The following is a 17,592-nucleotide window of genomic DNA, read 5'->3' as shown; positions in this document are numbered from 1 at the left end:
AAGGGTTTGGTGGTCAATTTTAATTCACTGTTATGTGGGTTGCTCTTAATTGGAACCATGGATGTGTTGGTGTACTGTTTTTGGACTTTTGGGGAAGAAGTGAAGCTGATTAGATCAAATTAGGGGTTTAGTTTTTGGGGGTTTTGAACTCTGATCTGTCGGTCAAATTGGATTTACTTTTCTGGGGTTTTTACTGATTTTTTCTAATTTCTAAGCTCACTTACTGGATTGGGATCTTTCAATTTATATTATCTGAGTTTCAACATGGAGACTAGATTTAGAGGTGAAAATCATCATTTCTATGGTATGAATTCCATGGATTTGCGGGCAGTAGGTAAAAGAACTCTAGAATGGGACTTGAACGATTGGAAATGGGATGGTGATCTTTTCATTGCCAGCCCATTGAATCCGGTGCCTAATAATAACGTGGGCCGCCAATTTTTCCCACTTGGCACTGGAAATTCATCCAATAGTTCATCGTCATGTTCGGATGAAGGGATTCAAGGAATTGAGAAGGGGAAGAGAGACTTGGAGAAGAAAAGGAGGGTTATTGTAGTTGATGATCATAATTCATACGAGGCGGCAGGTGGACTTAGTTTGAAACTTGGCGGCAATGGTTTTCCGGTCTGTGAGAGGGAGGTGGGCAATTGGGAAGGAGCTAGTGGGAAGAAAACTAAATTTGGTGCAGGTTCTTCGAACCGTGCAGTTTGTCAGGTGGAGGATTGTGGGGCTGATCTGAGCAGTGCCAAGGATTATCATAGGCGGCACAAGGTGTGTGAGATGCATTCCAAGGCCAGCAGGGCGCTTGTGGGGAATGTTATGCAGCGGTTTTGTCAGCAATGTAGTAGGTGAGGACTTACTTCTGAGTTTCTTGTGTCATGAATTATTAGTTTTGTATCATAAACTTCTTATCTTGTCATGGAACTTGTGCTTGTCTAACTCATTGCCTTGGTAATATTTGGAATACAATCCAGCCAATTTAGAGCCTAGAATAAATGAAACATGAACAGAATTTTGTCCATACTTTTGGTTTAAGGTGTGGTAAATGATATTTTGTTGAACTTTTTGGCAGATTTCATGTCCTTCAAGAGTTTGATGAGGGGAAGAGGAGTTGCCGCAGGCGTTTAGCAGGGCATAATAAACGGAGGAGGAAAACCAATCCGGATCCTGTCAGTAATGGAAGCTCACTTAATGATGATCAGACTAGTGGTTATCTGTTGATAAGTCTCTTAAGGATACTTTCCAATATGCATTGTGAGTAACTCTGTGCTTTTCCCATGACAAAAATGAAGCCTGATTTTACCTTAGATTTTTCTTCTTTCTTCCTATACCTTGATTGCACCATTTATGGGCTAATATGGCTGGTGATATCCTACATAAGAAGATACATAAACAATATGTGAAAAGGAAGACATTTTTTCCTGAACTCATTTTCTCTGAATGAAGTGCAGATTTGTACATTGAAATAAAACTTGTTTGTGTTATGCCCTTGATCAGAAAAGATGGAAACAATTTCGTTGTTTGTTTTTTGCTGACCTGTAATAAATTTTACCTTGAACTGCAGCCAATAGATCAGACCAGAAAACAGATCAGGATCTGCTATCTCATCTTCTAAGGAGCCTTGCTGGTCCTGCTGGTGAACATGGAGGAAGAAGCATAGCTGGGCTCTTGCAGGAACCTCAAAGTATGATGAATCATGGCGCTTCTGTTGGGAACTCAGAAGTAGTTTCAGCTATGATTGCAAATGGTCAAGGTCCTCCTAGGCCTTTCCGACAACATCTCAATGTACCTGTATCGGAGATGCCACAGCAAGGGCCAAGTGCTCATAAAACCAGGGGTGCAGAAGTTGAAAATGGTGCTGCTGGGCGGATCAAAATGAATAATTTTGATTTGAATGACATATATGTTGACTCAGATGATGGCACAGAAGATGTAGAGAGATCGCCTGTCCCTGCAAATCCGGGGAGTAGCTCCCTTGATTGTCCTTCATGGGTACAACAAGACTCTCAACAGTCAAGTCCCCCCCAGACTAGTGGGAACTCAGATTCAGCATCGGCCCAGTCACCTTCTAGTTCCAGTGGAGATGCACAGGTATTATGTAGCTGAATGCACATAAGTTAGTTGCCTATCTAAATTATCAACGATAATGCACTGTAATAGAAGACTTGCTGGATTCACATGTGATGCAAGTAAACATGCAACTTAATGTGCAGTCATGTAGATTGGAGTAGAATATAACACCATTAAGTTTTGTGATTTTTGTTGCTTTGCCCATTTCAGAGCCGCACAGATCGGATTGTGTTTAAGCTATTTGGGAAAGAACCAAATGATTTTCCTCGTGTCCTGCGAGCACAGGTACTTCAACTGTAAATGTAGTTGAGTGCAACTCTTCCAAGTTTCCCATCTCAGGAAGTGTTGTTATTTAAAATGTTTCAACTTGCAGATCCTTGACTGGCTCTCTCACAGTCCTACTGATATGGAGAGCTATATTAGGCCTGGTTGTGTCATTCTGACTGTTTATCTTCGTCAGGCTGAAGCTGCTTGGGAGGAAGTAAGCTCTCTTGATGAAATCATTTACATTGAAATGTTTTTTCCTTCTATATCCTTACTTCATTTTTCTTAATATTCTATTTCTGAGGCAACATTACTGATCTTACAACTATTACTTGCGGTTTTTGCAGCTTTGTTGTGATTTGACTTTTAGTTTGAGTAGGCTTCTGGAACTCTCAAATGACTCTTTCTGGACGACTGGATGGGTTTATGTTAGAGTGCAACATCAGATAGCATTCATTTACAATGGTCTATTTATATTTGCTTTTTCAAAGTTTACATGATTAGTATGTTAAAATTGAAAGTTTAGCTACACTTTCATATGGAAGTTTTTTCATTATTAGTACTTTTTTAATGCTGCAGGTCAGGTTGTTGTAGACACATCCTTGCCTCTTAGAAGTAACAACTACAGTCAAATTCTAAGCGTCAAGCCGATTGCAATATCTGCATCAGAGAGGGCACAATTTTTAGTTAAAGGCGTTAACCTGGCTCGGCCAGCCACAAGGTCTCTGTTGTCCAAAATTAGAATTAATTTTTTTTTTTTTGGTGTCATCTTTGACAGTTTGTAAAACTGTGTATGAATTAGATTTGATTTGTGTCCTGTATTTTTATTGTATTTATATATTCTATACAGCCTATTGTATTCCTGAAGCCTCTTTTTTACAGGTTACTCTGTGCAGTGGAAGGGAAGTATATTGTTCAGGAAACTACTGACGAAGTAAGGGATGATGTTGACAGCTTCAAGGAGCATGATGAGCTCCAGTGTGTAAACTTTTCTTGCTCAATCCCTACAGTGACTGGAAGAGGATTTATTGAGGTGCTGTTTTCTTTTGATTCTCATAACATAGGCTGTTGTTGTCATCATATATTATGAGCAATTATCTATGAGTGTGGATCATCTATTCTGTTTATTTGCTTCTGCTGTCAGTGCTGCTCACAATTTTTCTGTTTGACAAACAATATTTTCTTTGTATGGATGAGGAAACCTGGGTACCATGCCTGTGAAATAGATGGTGTGAACTTTGAGTTTGATTTTTCTTTGACTATCCCTTTATTAGTGGAAATGTTTTCATGCTAAATGTCTTACATTGATTTGGACTACTGGAATATGATGTTTGAAGAGCAGTAGCTGCTACCTCAATTTTTTATTGATTTCTTATTGGCAATAATAAATTGTAACAGAAGAAACATTAGAAAAAAGATGAAGATTAATTGCTTCTGATCTTCCTGTTTTATTTTTATTTTCAATCATTCTACTTTTTTCATATAGTACTTAATGCATATACGATACTGTGATTTCTGTCTTAGTTTTCTCCTAATTTGTCCTGTTTGCTAAATAAATATAATTCCTGTGTTGTATGAATGGACATGGTGTTCAGTTTATTCTGGCAATATGCCAAGTTCTATTCTCGTTTGGGTGATTGGTTTTCTGGTAAATGCTAATTCTAAGCTGGTTTGTTTATTATATCATATCTGTGCATATGCTGACTCTTGCTGCCAGTTGTTCAGAGAAGATAGATCATAGTCTAGTTTGTCTGCTGGAAGCTCATTTTATTGTTTGCTTGACCTTGTCCAGATTGAAGATCATGGTTTCAGTAGCAGTTTCTTTCCTTTTATAGTTGCAGAAGAGGATGTTTGTTTGGAGATCCGAATGCTTGAAAATGCATTGGAATTGACTGGGACAGATGCAGATGCTGTGCGGACCGGAAAGCTGGAAGCCAAAAACCAAGCCATGGATTTCGTTAATGAAATTGGTTGGCTTCTTCACAGAAATCAATTAAACTCTAGACTAGGCCACCTGGATCCTAACACAGACCTTTTTCCTTTAAGACGGTTCAAATGGCTCATGGAATTCGCCATGGACCGTGAATGGTGTGCTGTAGTAAAGAAGCTATTAAACATTCTGCTTGATGGAACCGTGGGTTCAGGGGAGCACCCTTCCCTGAACCTTGCATTGTCAGAGTTGGGACTCCTTCACAGGGCCGTGAGGAAAAATTGTCGGCCTCTGGTGGATCTCCTTTTGAGATATGTTCCTGAGAAAGTTTCAGACCGATTAGGATCTGATTACAATCAGCCTGATGGTGATTCTGATGGCTTTCTGTTCAGACCTGATGTCACAGGCCCTGCAGGTTTGACACCTCTTCACATTGCAGCCGGTAAAGATGGCTCTGAGGATGTACTGGATGCACTGACTGATGATCCTGGAATGGTAATTCCTCTAATTTTCTGAACTTGATGAAAAAGAAATATGGTGAACTTGGTATTCCTATATCTTAGCATGACTTTGCAATTTCATACTGCATACTAGTGTCTAAGCCAACTCAATAATTGGAATTTGTATTGACTTGATTCGATCAACTGCATTAATCTCAAACTTTATGTTTTGTGGATGATGCAATGTGTGGACAGAAGCAAGTTTACCATTAGCAGTTAGAAAAAAAAGAAAAAAAGAAAAAAAAAAAAAAAAAAAGAAGCAGCTAATTGTTAGTAAGGTGGACCTGGATTCTTGTTTTGCTCTCCCAAATTAAAACATTATTCAGATTTATCTTGGGGATGGTTAGTGGGTGGCTGTTGGGTGCAGGGTCAGGATACATTTTTTGTCTGTTAATAGCTAATTTTCAACTCAATCCTTGTCTGATCTTAATGTTGAATGTCCTAGCAAGTGCCATGTCCTACATGTAGAGTTCATATAGTGGTTGTCCAGCGTATATCTACTACTATGGAACAGTTAGTTGTTGTTTCTCATATAGAGGGCATGATATCCTTGTTTTTCTGTTTACTTTAAGATATATTATTGGAAATCAAGGGCATCTTTTTTGTTATTAGTCGAAATATTGAAATCAAAGATACCATTGCCTTTAAACATCCAACTTGGTGTCTCTGTATCAGGTGGGAATTCAAGCATGGAAGAAGGCTCATGACAGCACAGGCTCTACACCTGAAGATTATGCACGTTTGCGTGGACACTATTCGTACATCCACCTGGTGCAGAAGAAGATTGTTAAGAGACCAGCTTCTGGCCATGTGGTTGTTGACATGCCTGCCATTGTTGCAGGCTGTAACATAAACCAGAAGCAAAATGATGATTTGAGTGGTACATTTGAGATAGCACGAACTGCAATCAGACCCAACCACGGTGGCTGCAAGCTTTGCCACCAGAAGCCGGGTTATGGAACAGCGGGCAGGTTTCTGGTGTACAGGCCTACAATGCTCTCAATGGTGGCTATTGCTGCAGTGTGTGTGTGTGTGGCTCTACTATTTAAAAGCTGTCCTGAAGTTCTTTACGTGTTCCGTCCATTCAGGTGGGAAATGCTGGACTATGGAACAAGCTGAAGTATATTTAACTCCCAACTTGATAATAACCGGTTATAGGTGATCTGTATTTGTATGCATTTCTAGATTGTAAAGTTGAGAGTTGTATAACAGTGTGTGCACGTGGATTTCAATTTCGGAGTCAGTGATATTATTGACATATTTATTTATTATCGAGTCAACCTTTATCAACATGTAAGTACTAAGCAAACCAACTGCATTGCTCTTGACTCGGGTGATTTTACTTTGATTTGAGCAGAGAGAGCATTAGTGAGATCGCTACGCTTGTAACGCTTCTATCTTATCTGACCTGATGGCATTATCTGAATTCCGGCGTGTTGTTCATTTATGTTTAGTTGCTTAAGAGAACGGGGGTTCCAGAGAGTGATTAATGAATGCCATGGGCCCAATTATTCGTCGATACATGAGCAACATCCAGAGTTTTTCAGTGACCTGTCGTGGAATTAAATTATAAGAAAATATGCTAAAAGTTAAAAAAATTTCTCAACTGCTAATTCAACAAATGAGGTTATGTCATTCAACAAATAATAATCTTGCTATTGCGAAATTAAAGGTAAAGGAGACGTTAAGAAATTAGATAGAAATAGGTTTTTACCTCTTTTGAAAATTCAATCTTGCTATTGCGAAATTAAAAGCAAATGTAAAAATCAGTGGAAATGCAATAGCAATAATAACCATAGCTACAACAGGTAAATCATCATACTGATAACCATAACGACTTTCTAAGAATGCATTGATTGCTTTGCGCTCTCCATATACTGTAATTTCATCCTTTCTATCTCCATATTGTGAAGTGAGGAGTCCTTTGAGGAGCCATGCTGTCGGACAAATCCAATAACTCTATATCCACCATTTAGGTAATTTTTGCGAGCAAATTGTATACCACTTTGGTCAGCCACTTATTCATCTACTTGCCAAAAATTAGATGAAGCATCAGAAAACTTTGTGACGCTTCCTAGATGAGTCACATTGTAAAAGTGAACAAGAAAAGATAAGTTGGCTTACTGGTCCAGGTATAAGGTACCCTGAGAATAAATTAAACATGGTGTAGCAGAAACTTGCAGATACTGAAGCCACTTGATAAGTTGGGGTCGACGAAACAAGCAGTATGCCCAGGTAATTGAAGAATAGCATTGTACAAAACATGGTATAGAAATACCAAAACATTTTGTACACTGACCAGTAGAAGTTTATAGCTGGTTATGTGATTGCTGAAAACAAGACTGCTTGAAGTAGCATATATGGGATTTCGATTATCACCTGTAACATGGAGAAGATTGTGTTTTTATAGAAATGCGTTTTCATTTTTTATTGTTTAGAAGGCTAATAAATACTTATGATCCTTTTGACCTGTGCAATCGAATATGCCCACGAGGTATAAATTCCGGCAAACCGTTCTCTGTATACAACAGTGCGCTCAGAGACTATGAATGGAAGAACAGAATTACAGTTGCCTATCCCCATGATTTGCATGAAAATAAACATGCATCCCATTATGTTGTGAATATCCTGCTCCTCATTTCTTCAAAACAAAGATCTCAACATATTAATTAAATGCTACATATATAATATTCAACCAACAACCATTAGTTAGAGACTTGTAATCCAGTTAGAAAAGCTATTTAATTCATTAGTAATATAAAAACCGGGTTAATGAAATTAATTCTCGTGAGGTATGATATAGTAACAAAAATTTATGTTTTAAAATCTGGACCAAACCGACTGGTCCAACGGGTAGCCAGACTCTAATCCAATTCGATCACATGATTTAACTCGGTTTTGCCTTTGAAGTGGATTGGCCCAAGATTGACCCGGCGTGAATAATACTAACTTGTGGTTCAACTGTCGGGATAGACTAAACTAGATCCTTTTCTTCACAGGGTCCAGGTATAAAAACATTGACAAAAATCCCCTTGAGGTTTCAGAAATAACAGAAATTCTCTTGTCGTTATTAAACTGTTAGTGAATCATTAAAATTCACACTGTTTTGAGTTAATAAATACTATCAAAACATCCTCCTATTGTTTATTTTAACACATAAAACCTAACAACACGTGGATTTATGTTATTTCTAATCCCAAGGGAATTTTTGTTATTATATCATATTTATATAAGAGGATTAATGTTATTAAGTAATAAAAACCATGACCAAAATACAATGAAATGACCTACGTGTTCTGTCCTTTCTGCCATAGAAGTGCTCCAAGTATCAAGGAAGATAGGGTAGTAAATGTCAGTCGCACCAAGTTATACTTGGGACTTCTCCAGTATGTGAGGTGCTGTTTCCAGAGGCATGCTTTAAATTGCTCCCATTCATTCTGCGGGAAGCGTGTGGGGAAATGTAGTTCCTTTGAGCTCTTTTCGGATTGGCTCAATTCTCTTACTTGTTCTTTGTTTTTTCTGCAACAAAAAGAACACACAACCCTTTGTTTCACATAGTATAGTTATGCAATAGAATTCGTTTCTGCTAAAGTTTTATTCTTATAACAATTGGGATCAGCACAGATCATTAAATATTAGTAATGAAAAACCATAGCCTTTTCACTCATATATATGATGGAAAAGCTTACCGGAATAAATAAGACTCTTTATAGATAGGGCAAAATCCAAACCAAGCAGAGCTTCTGTTGAAGGGCTAGTGATTTCTAACATCCATGTAGCTGGATTGTATTTATCTTTGATTTTTGGCCCCCTAGAGATGCCCTGCCAGAAGGTATTATAGGAGTTAAATTATTGTAGGTTATTAATGTCGGGGATGATGAGTTAATAGAGACAACAACTTTTGTTTCGGCAGTATGACTATATGGATTCTTCTTCAGTTTCTTTTACCTAATCAGGTGAAAGAATGTAGTAGCAAACCGAATTTACAAATCCAGAATAAGAATAAATGGGAACTCATATCTTCTAAGCTTACTGCTTACCTCAAAATATTGAATAAGCTTGCTGCAATGCTGACCCAAGTCTCTAGAATATATTATTTGTCCGCCTCTTTTCATTAAAATCAGCTGCAGATGTACCCATTGATATATGAAACAGAACAAACATGCCACTTTTTAACATAAACAGCACATTTTAAGACTAAAAAAGAAAAAAAAATTCAATATATTGATATGACAAAATTTTTGTTTTTTCATAGCTTAACATGAAATTTGCTTCAGTAAATTTTTCATAACTAATGGCTTTCTTTCTCCACATGATCAATATGAGCAAAGTTTTAAATGAGAATCCAATAGATTTTGTCCTTGTTGTAGACAGTACAACCTGGTGTAAAACTATCGTCCAAAAACAGAGAGATGGGTTTTTCGTCAAGATCTTATCATTTTAAATAGCGACTAAGTAATAATAGGTCTACAACCCAATCTCATAACTCTTAACGTAATAATTCATCATTGGTCAACTTGTAAAATGGGTTCCGCTGCATGGATGTATCTTGCCTGCCTACTTAAAACTGACGGCCGTTATTGGACTTTTTACCCCAGCACAACATTTTTCTCAAAATACCGTTCAGCTTGAATTGACCTACGTTTGACTTAGAAAACGATAATAAATATAATTAAAAGATTGAAGAGTTTGTGTTTGAAAATTCCCTTTGATTCCCAATTGGACAGGAATTGCACAGCCACCACCATCCTATACACATCACCACCACCAGATTTAATTTCATTTCCAACTTGGTGAAAAGAGAGATGTGCGTCTTGAAGGACAACCAATCTTCTAATTAAATCATATAGAAAGTCCACAAGTTAGAAGCAACAAGTACAAGTAGAGAGAAACAAGAATAGAGGGTGACAGTTGGATATGGACTAGCCGGCGCGCGATCGAAGCAGTGGCTATCGCTACCAGCGACGCTCGATTGGTGCAGTGGCTTTCGCTTCTAAAGGCAAGCATGTAGTGTCAGTGTCCTGCTGGCTTGCCTCCTCCACGCAGCGATCTACCCCGTAATCGGTGGTAGGTTCATACGTTTTGATGGTTTGAGATTGGCTGCACGACTTACACATACCCAAGGTTTTCCAACGATAAGTTGATACCCAAAAGGTTTTGAAATGACAAATAGGTACCTTCCGTCATGTTCGGTGTGATTTTCATTTGATAATAGTGAAAGACTAGAATGCCCTTGAAAGTTTGAATTTTTAGTTTTTTATAAATTTAAAAATTTCTAAAAAACCCCATAGTTTGCTAATTTGACTAAATACCCCATATATAAAATTTTTATAAAATAACAAAAACACCCCCACCACCTGCAGTGCCATTCTAGCCACCACTGCCAGAATTTGGCCGGAATTGCGTTACGACACAGACCCTCGGATCTGTGTCGTAACGCGTCGATCTGGCCTTTTCCGGTCAGATCCGTGGCGGATCTGTCGGAAATGGCAGATCGACATGTTACGACACAGATCCGTCGTCTGTATTGTAACGCAATTTTTCGATCAGATCTGGCCGTAGATCGGCCTTTTCCCGCCAGGTAGCCACGCATCTGCCGAAAATACCAGATCTACGCGTTATGACACAAATCCGACGGTTTGTGTCGTAACACATATTTCGGCCAGATTCCGGTGGTGATGGCCGGAATCTGGCATTGCGGTGGCAGGGGTGTTTTTTTATTTTATAAATTTTTATATATTGGGGTATTTAGTCAATTAGCAAACCTACGAGGTTTTTTTAGAAATTTTTAAATTTATAAAAACTAAAATATCACACTTTCAAGGGCATTCTAGTTTTTCACTATTATCAAACGAAAATCAATAATAGAACAGACGGAAGGTACCTATTTGTCGTTTCAAAACCTTTGGATACCAACTTGTCATTTTGACAAACCTTATGTATGCGTCTCGGCCGTTAGATTTATTTAAAGTTTGTGTGTAAATACCGGTCTACCCCTATAATGTCAATTTTCATTAACGTCGTTAAAGCGGGGAGGGTGTATCTAGTAGTTTAAAACTTCCAGGATTTGGATGGTCGACTGAAACCGGACACTTGCCATTAAAACTCTTAAAATGATGGAATATGTTGATGATAATAATGCTGATTAATTATAGGTTAATATTTCTTTATTACTACAAGAAACTTATAACTTCTTCATGTTCAGGAATGCAGTAGTTAATTACCTCATCAATTGCCTCAAATATGTGGATACTTGGCCGGTGAATGGTGCATACAACTGTCCTTGCAGTCTGGACAATGTTTTTGACAACTCGCATAACAATTGCACCTGCTCTGGCATCTAGACCCGATGTGGGTTCAGCCATGAAAATTATGGATGGATTAGAAACCAGCTCTACAGCTATAGTTAGCCGTTTACGCTACTCACCTGATGGACCACTAATTCCAGGGATGCCAACTAAAGCATCTTTTATTTCATCAAGCTCAATCAGTTGAAGCACTTCAGCTACAAATTCCTGTTAGATAGAGGGGTAAGTCGAAACACACAGAATCAGTTTATTTTTGCAATTATAGGCATATTTAGTGAACAAAAATTTTAGTTGGATTGGATTTCAGTGAAAAATTTCTGTTCAGCTCCTTTCAATGCTGTTCTATTATTATCAGTTAAAAAAAAAAAAAAAAAAAAACATCTTACGGATTTTGTGTGGTTATCAATCTGAGCTGGCAAACGTAACCAAGCTGAGTATAACACTGATTCTTCAATGGTAATCTGTGGAGAATGTATGTCAGTTTGCTCACAGTAACCAGACACTCTAGCGTATGTCTCTTGGACGTTAGGGTACCACCAACTCTTCTCTCCTTCAATTATACCACCAGTCTTTCTTCCAGAAAGAACATCCATAATGTTGTTTTTCCAGCCCCACTAATGCCCATCAGAGCAGTAAGAATTCCGGGCCTAAAAGCACCTGTAATATCTTTAAGAAGTTGTTGTTTTCTTTCGTGAAAACCTTGATCTATCAATTTGTGAGAACACACATTGAAGAAGCTAGATATATCTTAATTATAGCAACAATCAAGAGAGAAATCATGTAAATCAACATTAATTACCTTGGAAGTATCGACAAAGTATTGCACGTTTTCAAATGTTAATGTTATGGGCTCAAAAGGTAAAACCATTCCTGTAATATGAATTAAGTCAATATTGATATTGCTTTGCCAAAAAAAAATTGAAGTTAATCTGTCTAATCTCTGATTGTATAATTACTTGATCTGTAGCTTATAGATTCATAAAAACTTGGTAGAAGTTCATGATATAGCTTCTCACCTGTGTTTTTTGTTTTAGCAGCACTTTCCTAAATATCGACAGTATGTAATTCTTTTCTCTTAGTTGCATTAGTCAGATTCCCTTTTCTTTTTATATGAGACAGCTGTTCGTGAGTGATGACTGTCCGGGATCTTCCTGTGGTTGCAAAATTTTCAGGGGATATGGATTAGTATCTAGTACAAACTTGATTTTTCATTTTTGTTCCACATTGTAGGGATTTAACTTGCCTTTCAAATAAGTCAATGCCAAGGTGTATCCTATGTTAAATATCACCTAGAATCCAAGTAATGCTCCAACTGAAATCCAGTAGAAATAACCACTGAAGTTCAGTCCATGTTTGTTGAGAACTTGAAGTCCAAGGGTAGTATCTGAAGATTAAATCTGGAACATACAATCTCCAATCAGCATATAATATGATTAGTCATTCACCTAATATATGTATTAGTAGTTGGCTTTTCAATTTTCACCTTTTGCGACCTTGGAGAAAGCATTTCATTGACTGAAGCACCTATTTCTGCATATGCTAGTAGAGAAATCCAAAAACCCCATCTCAACCAAGCAGGTAGAGAAGCTAGAGCAAGGAAATGCTTGTTATAGTGAGTTGACAGGCTTAAATTTCTAGATTTTCTTCTTGTAAATCATGAACGGGCTTACACTGCAGAAATAGGAAGCCACCAAATAGAAAAATCACTAATAAGGAGAAAAGTCCACTGCTTGCTGCAACAGATGGATTTCGAACTAGGGGAGCAATCATACGGAAGAGTGATATTGACACTTGATGTATCAGGAAAAGCAGAAGGAATTGACGGAAAAACCTGACAACAATTGATAATAGTTGAACTTATAAAGAGGTACAAAAGAAAATTGTAATTTTTTTGTAAAAAAAAATTCTTGCTCAGTCCAGGAGTATGCGCAAGAAAGAGCTCTTGTTTTTCTTGTGTTCTTTCTTGTAAGACTCACCTCTCTGGTTCAGGACTGTACCCAATAACATAATAAGTAATGGTTGTCAATAAAAAAGTGTCTAGCATTGAAATGGGAACTCTTAAAAGAGCAGATGGAATGGAACAAGCCCATGCAGGATAGAAGTAGAAATCTCTTTGCTTGTGGACGACGATAAGTCTAGAAACAGTGAGTGACAGCTCTGCAATTCCATTGCACATAACTCTAATGAGAGCATAAAACAAAGAAGCCATGTAGTAATCTGCATGGACCATGTCAATTTTCATCCGAGTACGTATGAACAGTCATTGTTATTACTGCAATGACCACAAGCTGCACCACGGAAACACCCAAGTAAGTGAGTTTGTTTACAAATCTCTGAATAGCTATGTCAAAACTAAATACTACCTGCGCAGATTTAAACACATAAACAAATGAGTTACGCTTCATAAGTAACCATTCTCTGGCCAGGCATTTTTTGAATAATTCCCACTTTCCCAATGAGTAGATGTTAAATGACAAAGAATTTTTGTGGCTCTCAGATTTATCGAAAGGCTTTGATAATTCATCCTCTAGATTCTTCCTGACATGAAAATCTTTGTACATTTTAATAAATTTGTCCACTGAAACATAAGAATGAGGAAACAATAATACTATAGTTACAAAGAAATCTTACAAAGATTTTCATACAAAGTGAGGTGACAAAAAATGAATGGAAGAGTGAAACAAAAAGTAAACTCATTAAATTCACTCTTCCATTTATTTTTTTGCCACATCACTTTGTATGAAGATCTTTGTAAAATTTCTTTGTAAGTGTAGTATTACTCATGAGGAAAATGCTATAATACCAATACTGTGCCTGATCCTTTTCAGAAACCACCTAAGCAAGAAACGAGCAACAGATTTATCAGTTCAAGGCAAATACTTAACATGTTTCATAAGCTATACAAGGAACCTACTTCTTGGAGGAAACCAGCCACGCGTTTTCGAGGTGGGCACTTAAAACCACAATGCTCAAAGAACTCTAGAACATTACTGCGAGGCCCATGGTATACGATCTTTCCTTCTGCCATTAAGATAATGTCATCAAAAAGATTAAAAGTCTCAGGTGCTGGTTGAAGAAGTGAAATCAAAATGGTTGAATATGTTATATGTGCCAGTTGTTGCAGGCAGGTAACAATCTGACAGGTGGTGGAGCTATCCAAGCCATTTGATATTTCATCCATAAAGAGAGCTCTTGTTGGACCAATTATCATTTCTCCTGGTAGAGAAAAACATGAATTAGAGTTTATATAGTGAAACAAATTATTTCTGTTGAAAACTGGATTGGTTTCTCAAATCTAACTTCATAGGTTTCCTTTGAGTGGGGACTCATGATTTATATTAAATTACTATATATATATAGATATGGGACTTTGACTGTCAAAATGTCTAGCAAGGTAGGAAAAAGTAAAATTGCTACAATCTACACAACCTATTGTCAGCCTTTTCTTCTGTCTGCCTGAAAAATTCCTCTGTTCATTGCATCTCCAACAACTGTATTGGCACAAATATCAAGCCCAAGGATCTGAACAACCATAATTTATAGCAGAAATTCCATGAATTAGACTGAAGAAGGAACTTTTTTTTTTTTTTTCATTCAAAGAAAATACCTTTATTATCTAGTCTGTCTGAAGAGTTCTTTTCAATCCTTCAATTGAGATAGCTTGTTAGTACATCAGAGATAATCCAGAAAAAAGAAATTAATCTAGCTGCTACTATTTCTGAACATAATAGAGAATTGAACTGCTTTTTGCTATACCTTCATGTAGGTGTCTATATCTGGTTCTGGTATAATACCATTTTGCTTTTCTCTCCTGATAATTTCTTCCATAATATATTCAATCGAAAAAAAATGTCTCTAAAATCAATTTGATTTATGAAAGAATGATTTTATATATTAGATGCAGAAGAAAACTACTTGCTCTGCCTCTAATACTAATACCCTGACAACGTGCTGAGAAGTACAATGTTTCCCTCACGGTCATTTCAGAAATATTCTGATCATACTGCTTACAAAATCCGATGTTTTCTGAGGAACAAACTCGTTGAGCTTGTAAACGTTATAAGAAATTACCCCTTTCACCTAAAATGAATAATATATAAGAAAATTTATGATTAAACTTGTGATCCTTTTGTTAATAACAAAATTTATAGATGCTTCTGGTTGTTTCTTTGAAAGGAATTGGTGCATAGGTAAAAAACCTTAAGAGATTGGTTAAGCTTCCCCGTAAGTGCCTGTAACAATGTGGTTTTCCCACAACCTGGAGGGCCAAGCAATAGAGTTACCTGTATAAAAGTGAACTTATGTAACTGTTTGAAGGGATCTGTTTTCATACAAAGTATGGCTCCTATTTCAACTAACATAAACTTGTGGATGTCTGTCAAGAGTTGATAATAATTAGATTGAAGGTGTAGTTTGTTGGCTAGATGATGCCACTGAAATCTGTGAGTATTTTTTATCTTGTTTGATTGAGACATGCACCAAATAGTGTTTATCGAAACCTGCCCAACATAAGATATCTTATTCAGTCCAAAAATGCAAAAAATATTCAAGGAAAGGAAATATTTCAAACAGCTAGCTTTCGTTGTCACAAAAGAGCAAGAAATATTTGTATAGGTTGAATGAATTATAGAAATCAATTTGGTAAATATTAAAGTAATTGTAGCATTATACAACTTATTTAAAATTTCTGAATAACAAATGCAATAGAGCTTCACTTATAATGTTTTGATAAGGTAAATGTTTACCTGTTTGTGCACAAATATCAACGCATCTAAAGCGGAAAAATGGAAAGAGAACAGCACCCACAAAGAACATATTTTTGACGGTGTTCCAAAGAGTAGGGAGGGGCTTTCCATGAACTACTTCACATTCTGCTTCTACAGACCAATTCTGATATCTGACTTCCATAGTTGGCAATTCCAGACCAATTCCGATATCTGACTTCCATAGTTGGCAATTCCAGACCAACTCTAAAGATAAAAGGAGTAGCAAATATTAGTTTCAGTTGCAACCAATATAATGGTTAATTATGCCAAATGGCCATACATTTACAAAGTAACATATACAAATTAAAGAGTCCTCACATACTTCTCTGTCATTTCTTTAAGTTTCTACAAAAGCCAATGATTGTCCTCTTCAATTTTCATCAGTAGTTTATCGATGAAAACATGTCTTTCTAAATCTCCAAGCTTAGAAACGTCAATCATAGTCTTTCCCTCTTCTTCTTTGCCATCTTTTAAGAGCTTATGGTCGAATAGCGATATTCTGAGCCTTCTGTTTGTTGGTAATCTTTCGATTGTAGCCCACAGTAACTCAACTTCATCATGATTCTCTTCTATGTACTCTGCATCTAAAGCATTCGTGAAACTCGATGATGTATGTTCATGAAAAGAGGACCTGCTGCTTCTTCCAATCTCTGCCAATTCCATTCTGATTTCTTGCGGACTCTAATTGATCTCTTCCGATCAACTTATCTGTCAAAAGTGTGTTTCTTGTTAGAAGAAATGTATAGAATTTTCATTCACATCCATTCTTGTGGAATTTAATGCAAATGAGACCGAGTGACATTTGATAGGTTACTTATTTGAGATGAATTTAAGCAAAATGTTTACTTATCGGTGCAAACTGTCTCTTTTTCATCNAGTTCACCAACCGTTAATCCATACCAATGCCCCAGTGACATGACTATCATCGTCATCCGTACTTATATCAACTCATGATATCTTTCGGAAGCATCCGGTATGCCTACTGTGCAATATAGTTGCCCAAATTTATATTGCTTCCGTAAGGAACCCTTTTCGATAATTCATTTACCTATTAAATGAATCATCTGGACAATTCATATACATACTTTATTTTAAATGCATGACTGAATAAAGGAAGCAATTTACATATATGAATTGAAGAACTCTTTCTTCTATTATTTATGATATATATATAGATACAAGACAAAATGCTCTGAAACCGACAACACGAATGGTTTCTAGGGCATACACTAATATACACTAACATAGCGATATTCTGAGCCTTTTGTTTGTTGGTAATCTTTCGATTGCAGCCCACAGTAACTCAACTTCATCATGATTCTCTTCTATGTACTCTGCATCTAAAGCATTCCTGAAACTCGATGATGTATGTTCATGAAAAAAGGACTTGCTGCTTCTTCCAATCTCTGCCAATTCCATTCTGATTTCTTGTGGACTCTAATTGATCTCTTCCTATCAACTTATCTGTCAAAAGTGTGTTATTTGTTAGAAGAAACATATAGAATTTTCATTCTAGCCATTCTTGTGGAATTTAATGCAAATGAGACCGAGTGACATTTGATAGGTTACTTAATCGAGATGAATTTAAGCAAAAATGTTTATTTATCGGTGCAAACTGTGTCTCTTTTTCATCACAAGATGATTTTATATAATAAGTTCCACCATCCTTTGTTCAATCTCAAATCTAGTTGTTGATGTAAGCTCGGCTTGTTTTATTTTGCGTAAGAGACTCTAATTCTACCAAAAAGGTCTCC

General features: G+C 36.8%; 1 protein-coding gene and 1 pseudogene across 1 annotated transcript; one reads left to right on the top strand and one right to left on the bottom strand.

Moving 5' to 3' along the window:
• LOC116138199 (squamosa promoter-binding-like protein 1) lies at positions 1–6,190 on the top strand. Its single transcript, XM_031423925.1, has 10 exons — positions 1–848; positions 1,073–1,254; positions 1,565–2,091; positions 2,281–2,355; positions 2,444–2,551; positions 2,682–2,799; positions 2,914–3,055; positions 3,217–3,367; positions 4,127–4,759; positions 5,440–6,190. The coding sequence occupies exons 1-10, from the start codon at positions 265–267 to the stop codon at positions 5,881–5,883; spliced, it is 2,964 nt and encodes a 987-aa protein (XP_031279785.1). The 5' UTR covers positions 1–264; the 3' UTR covers positions 5,884–6,190.
• Positions 6,191–6,456: 266 nt separating this feature from the next.
• LOC116138395 lies at positions 6,457–17,257 on the bottom strand (annotated as a pseudogene).
• Between the last annotated feature and the right edge of the window lie 335 nt (positions 17,258–17,592).

Source organism: Pistacia vera, unplaced genomic scaffold, assembly GCF_008641045.1.
Source record: "Pistacia vera cultivar Batoury unplaced genomic scaffold, PisVer_v2 Contig11, whole genome shotgun sequence".
Lineage (NCBI taxonomy): Eukaryota > Viridiplantae > Streptophyta > Magnoliopsida > Sapindales > Anacardiaceae > Pistacia > Pistacia vera.
Note: the sequence above shows the minus strand (reverse complement) of the source record. Positions and strands in the feature narration are given on the sequence as shown.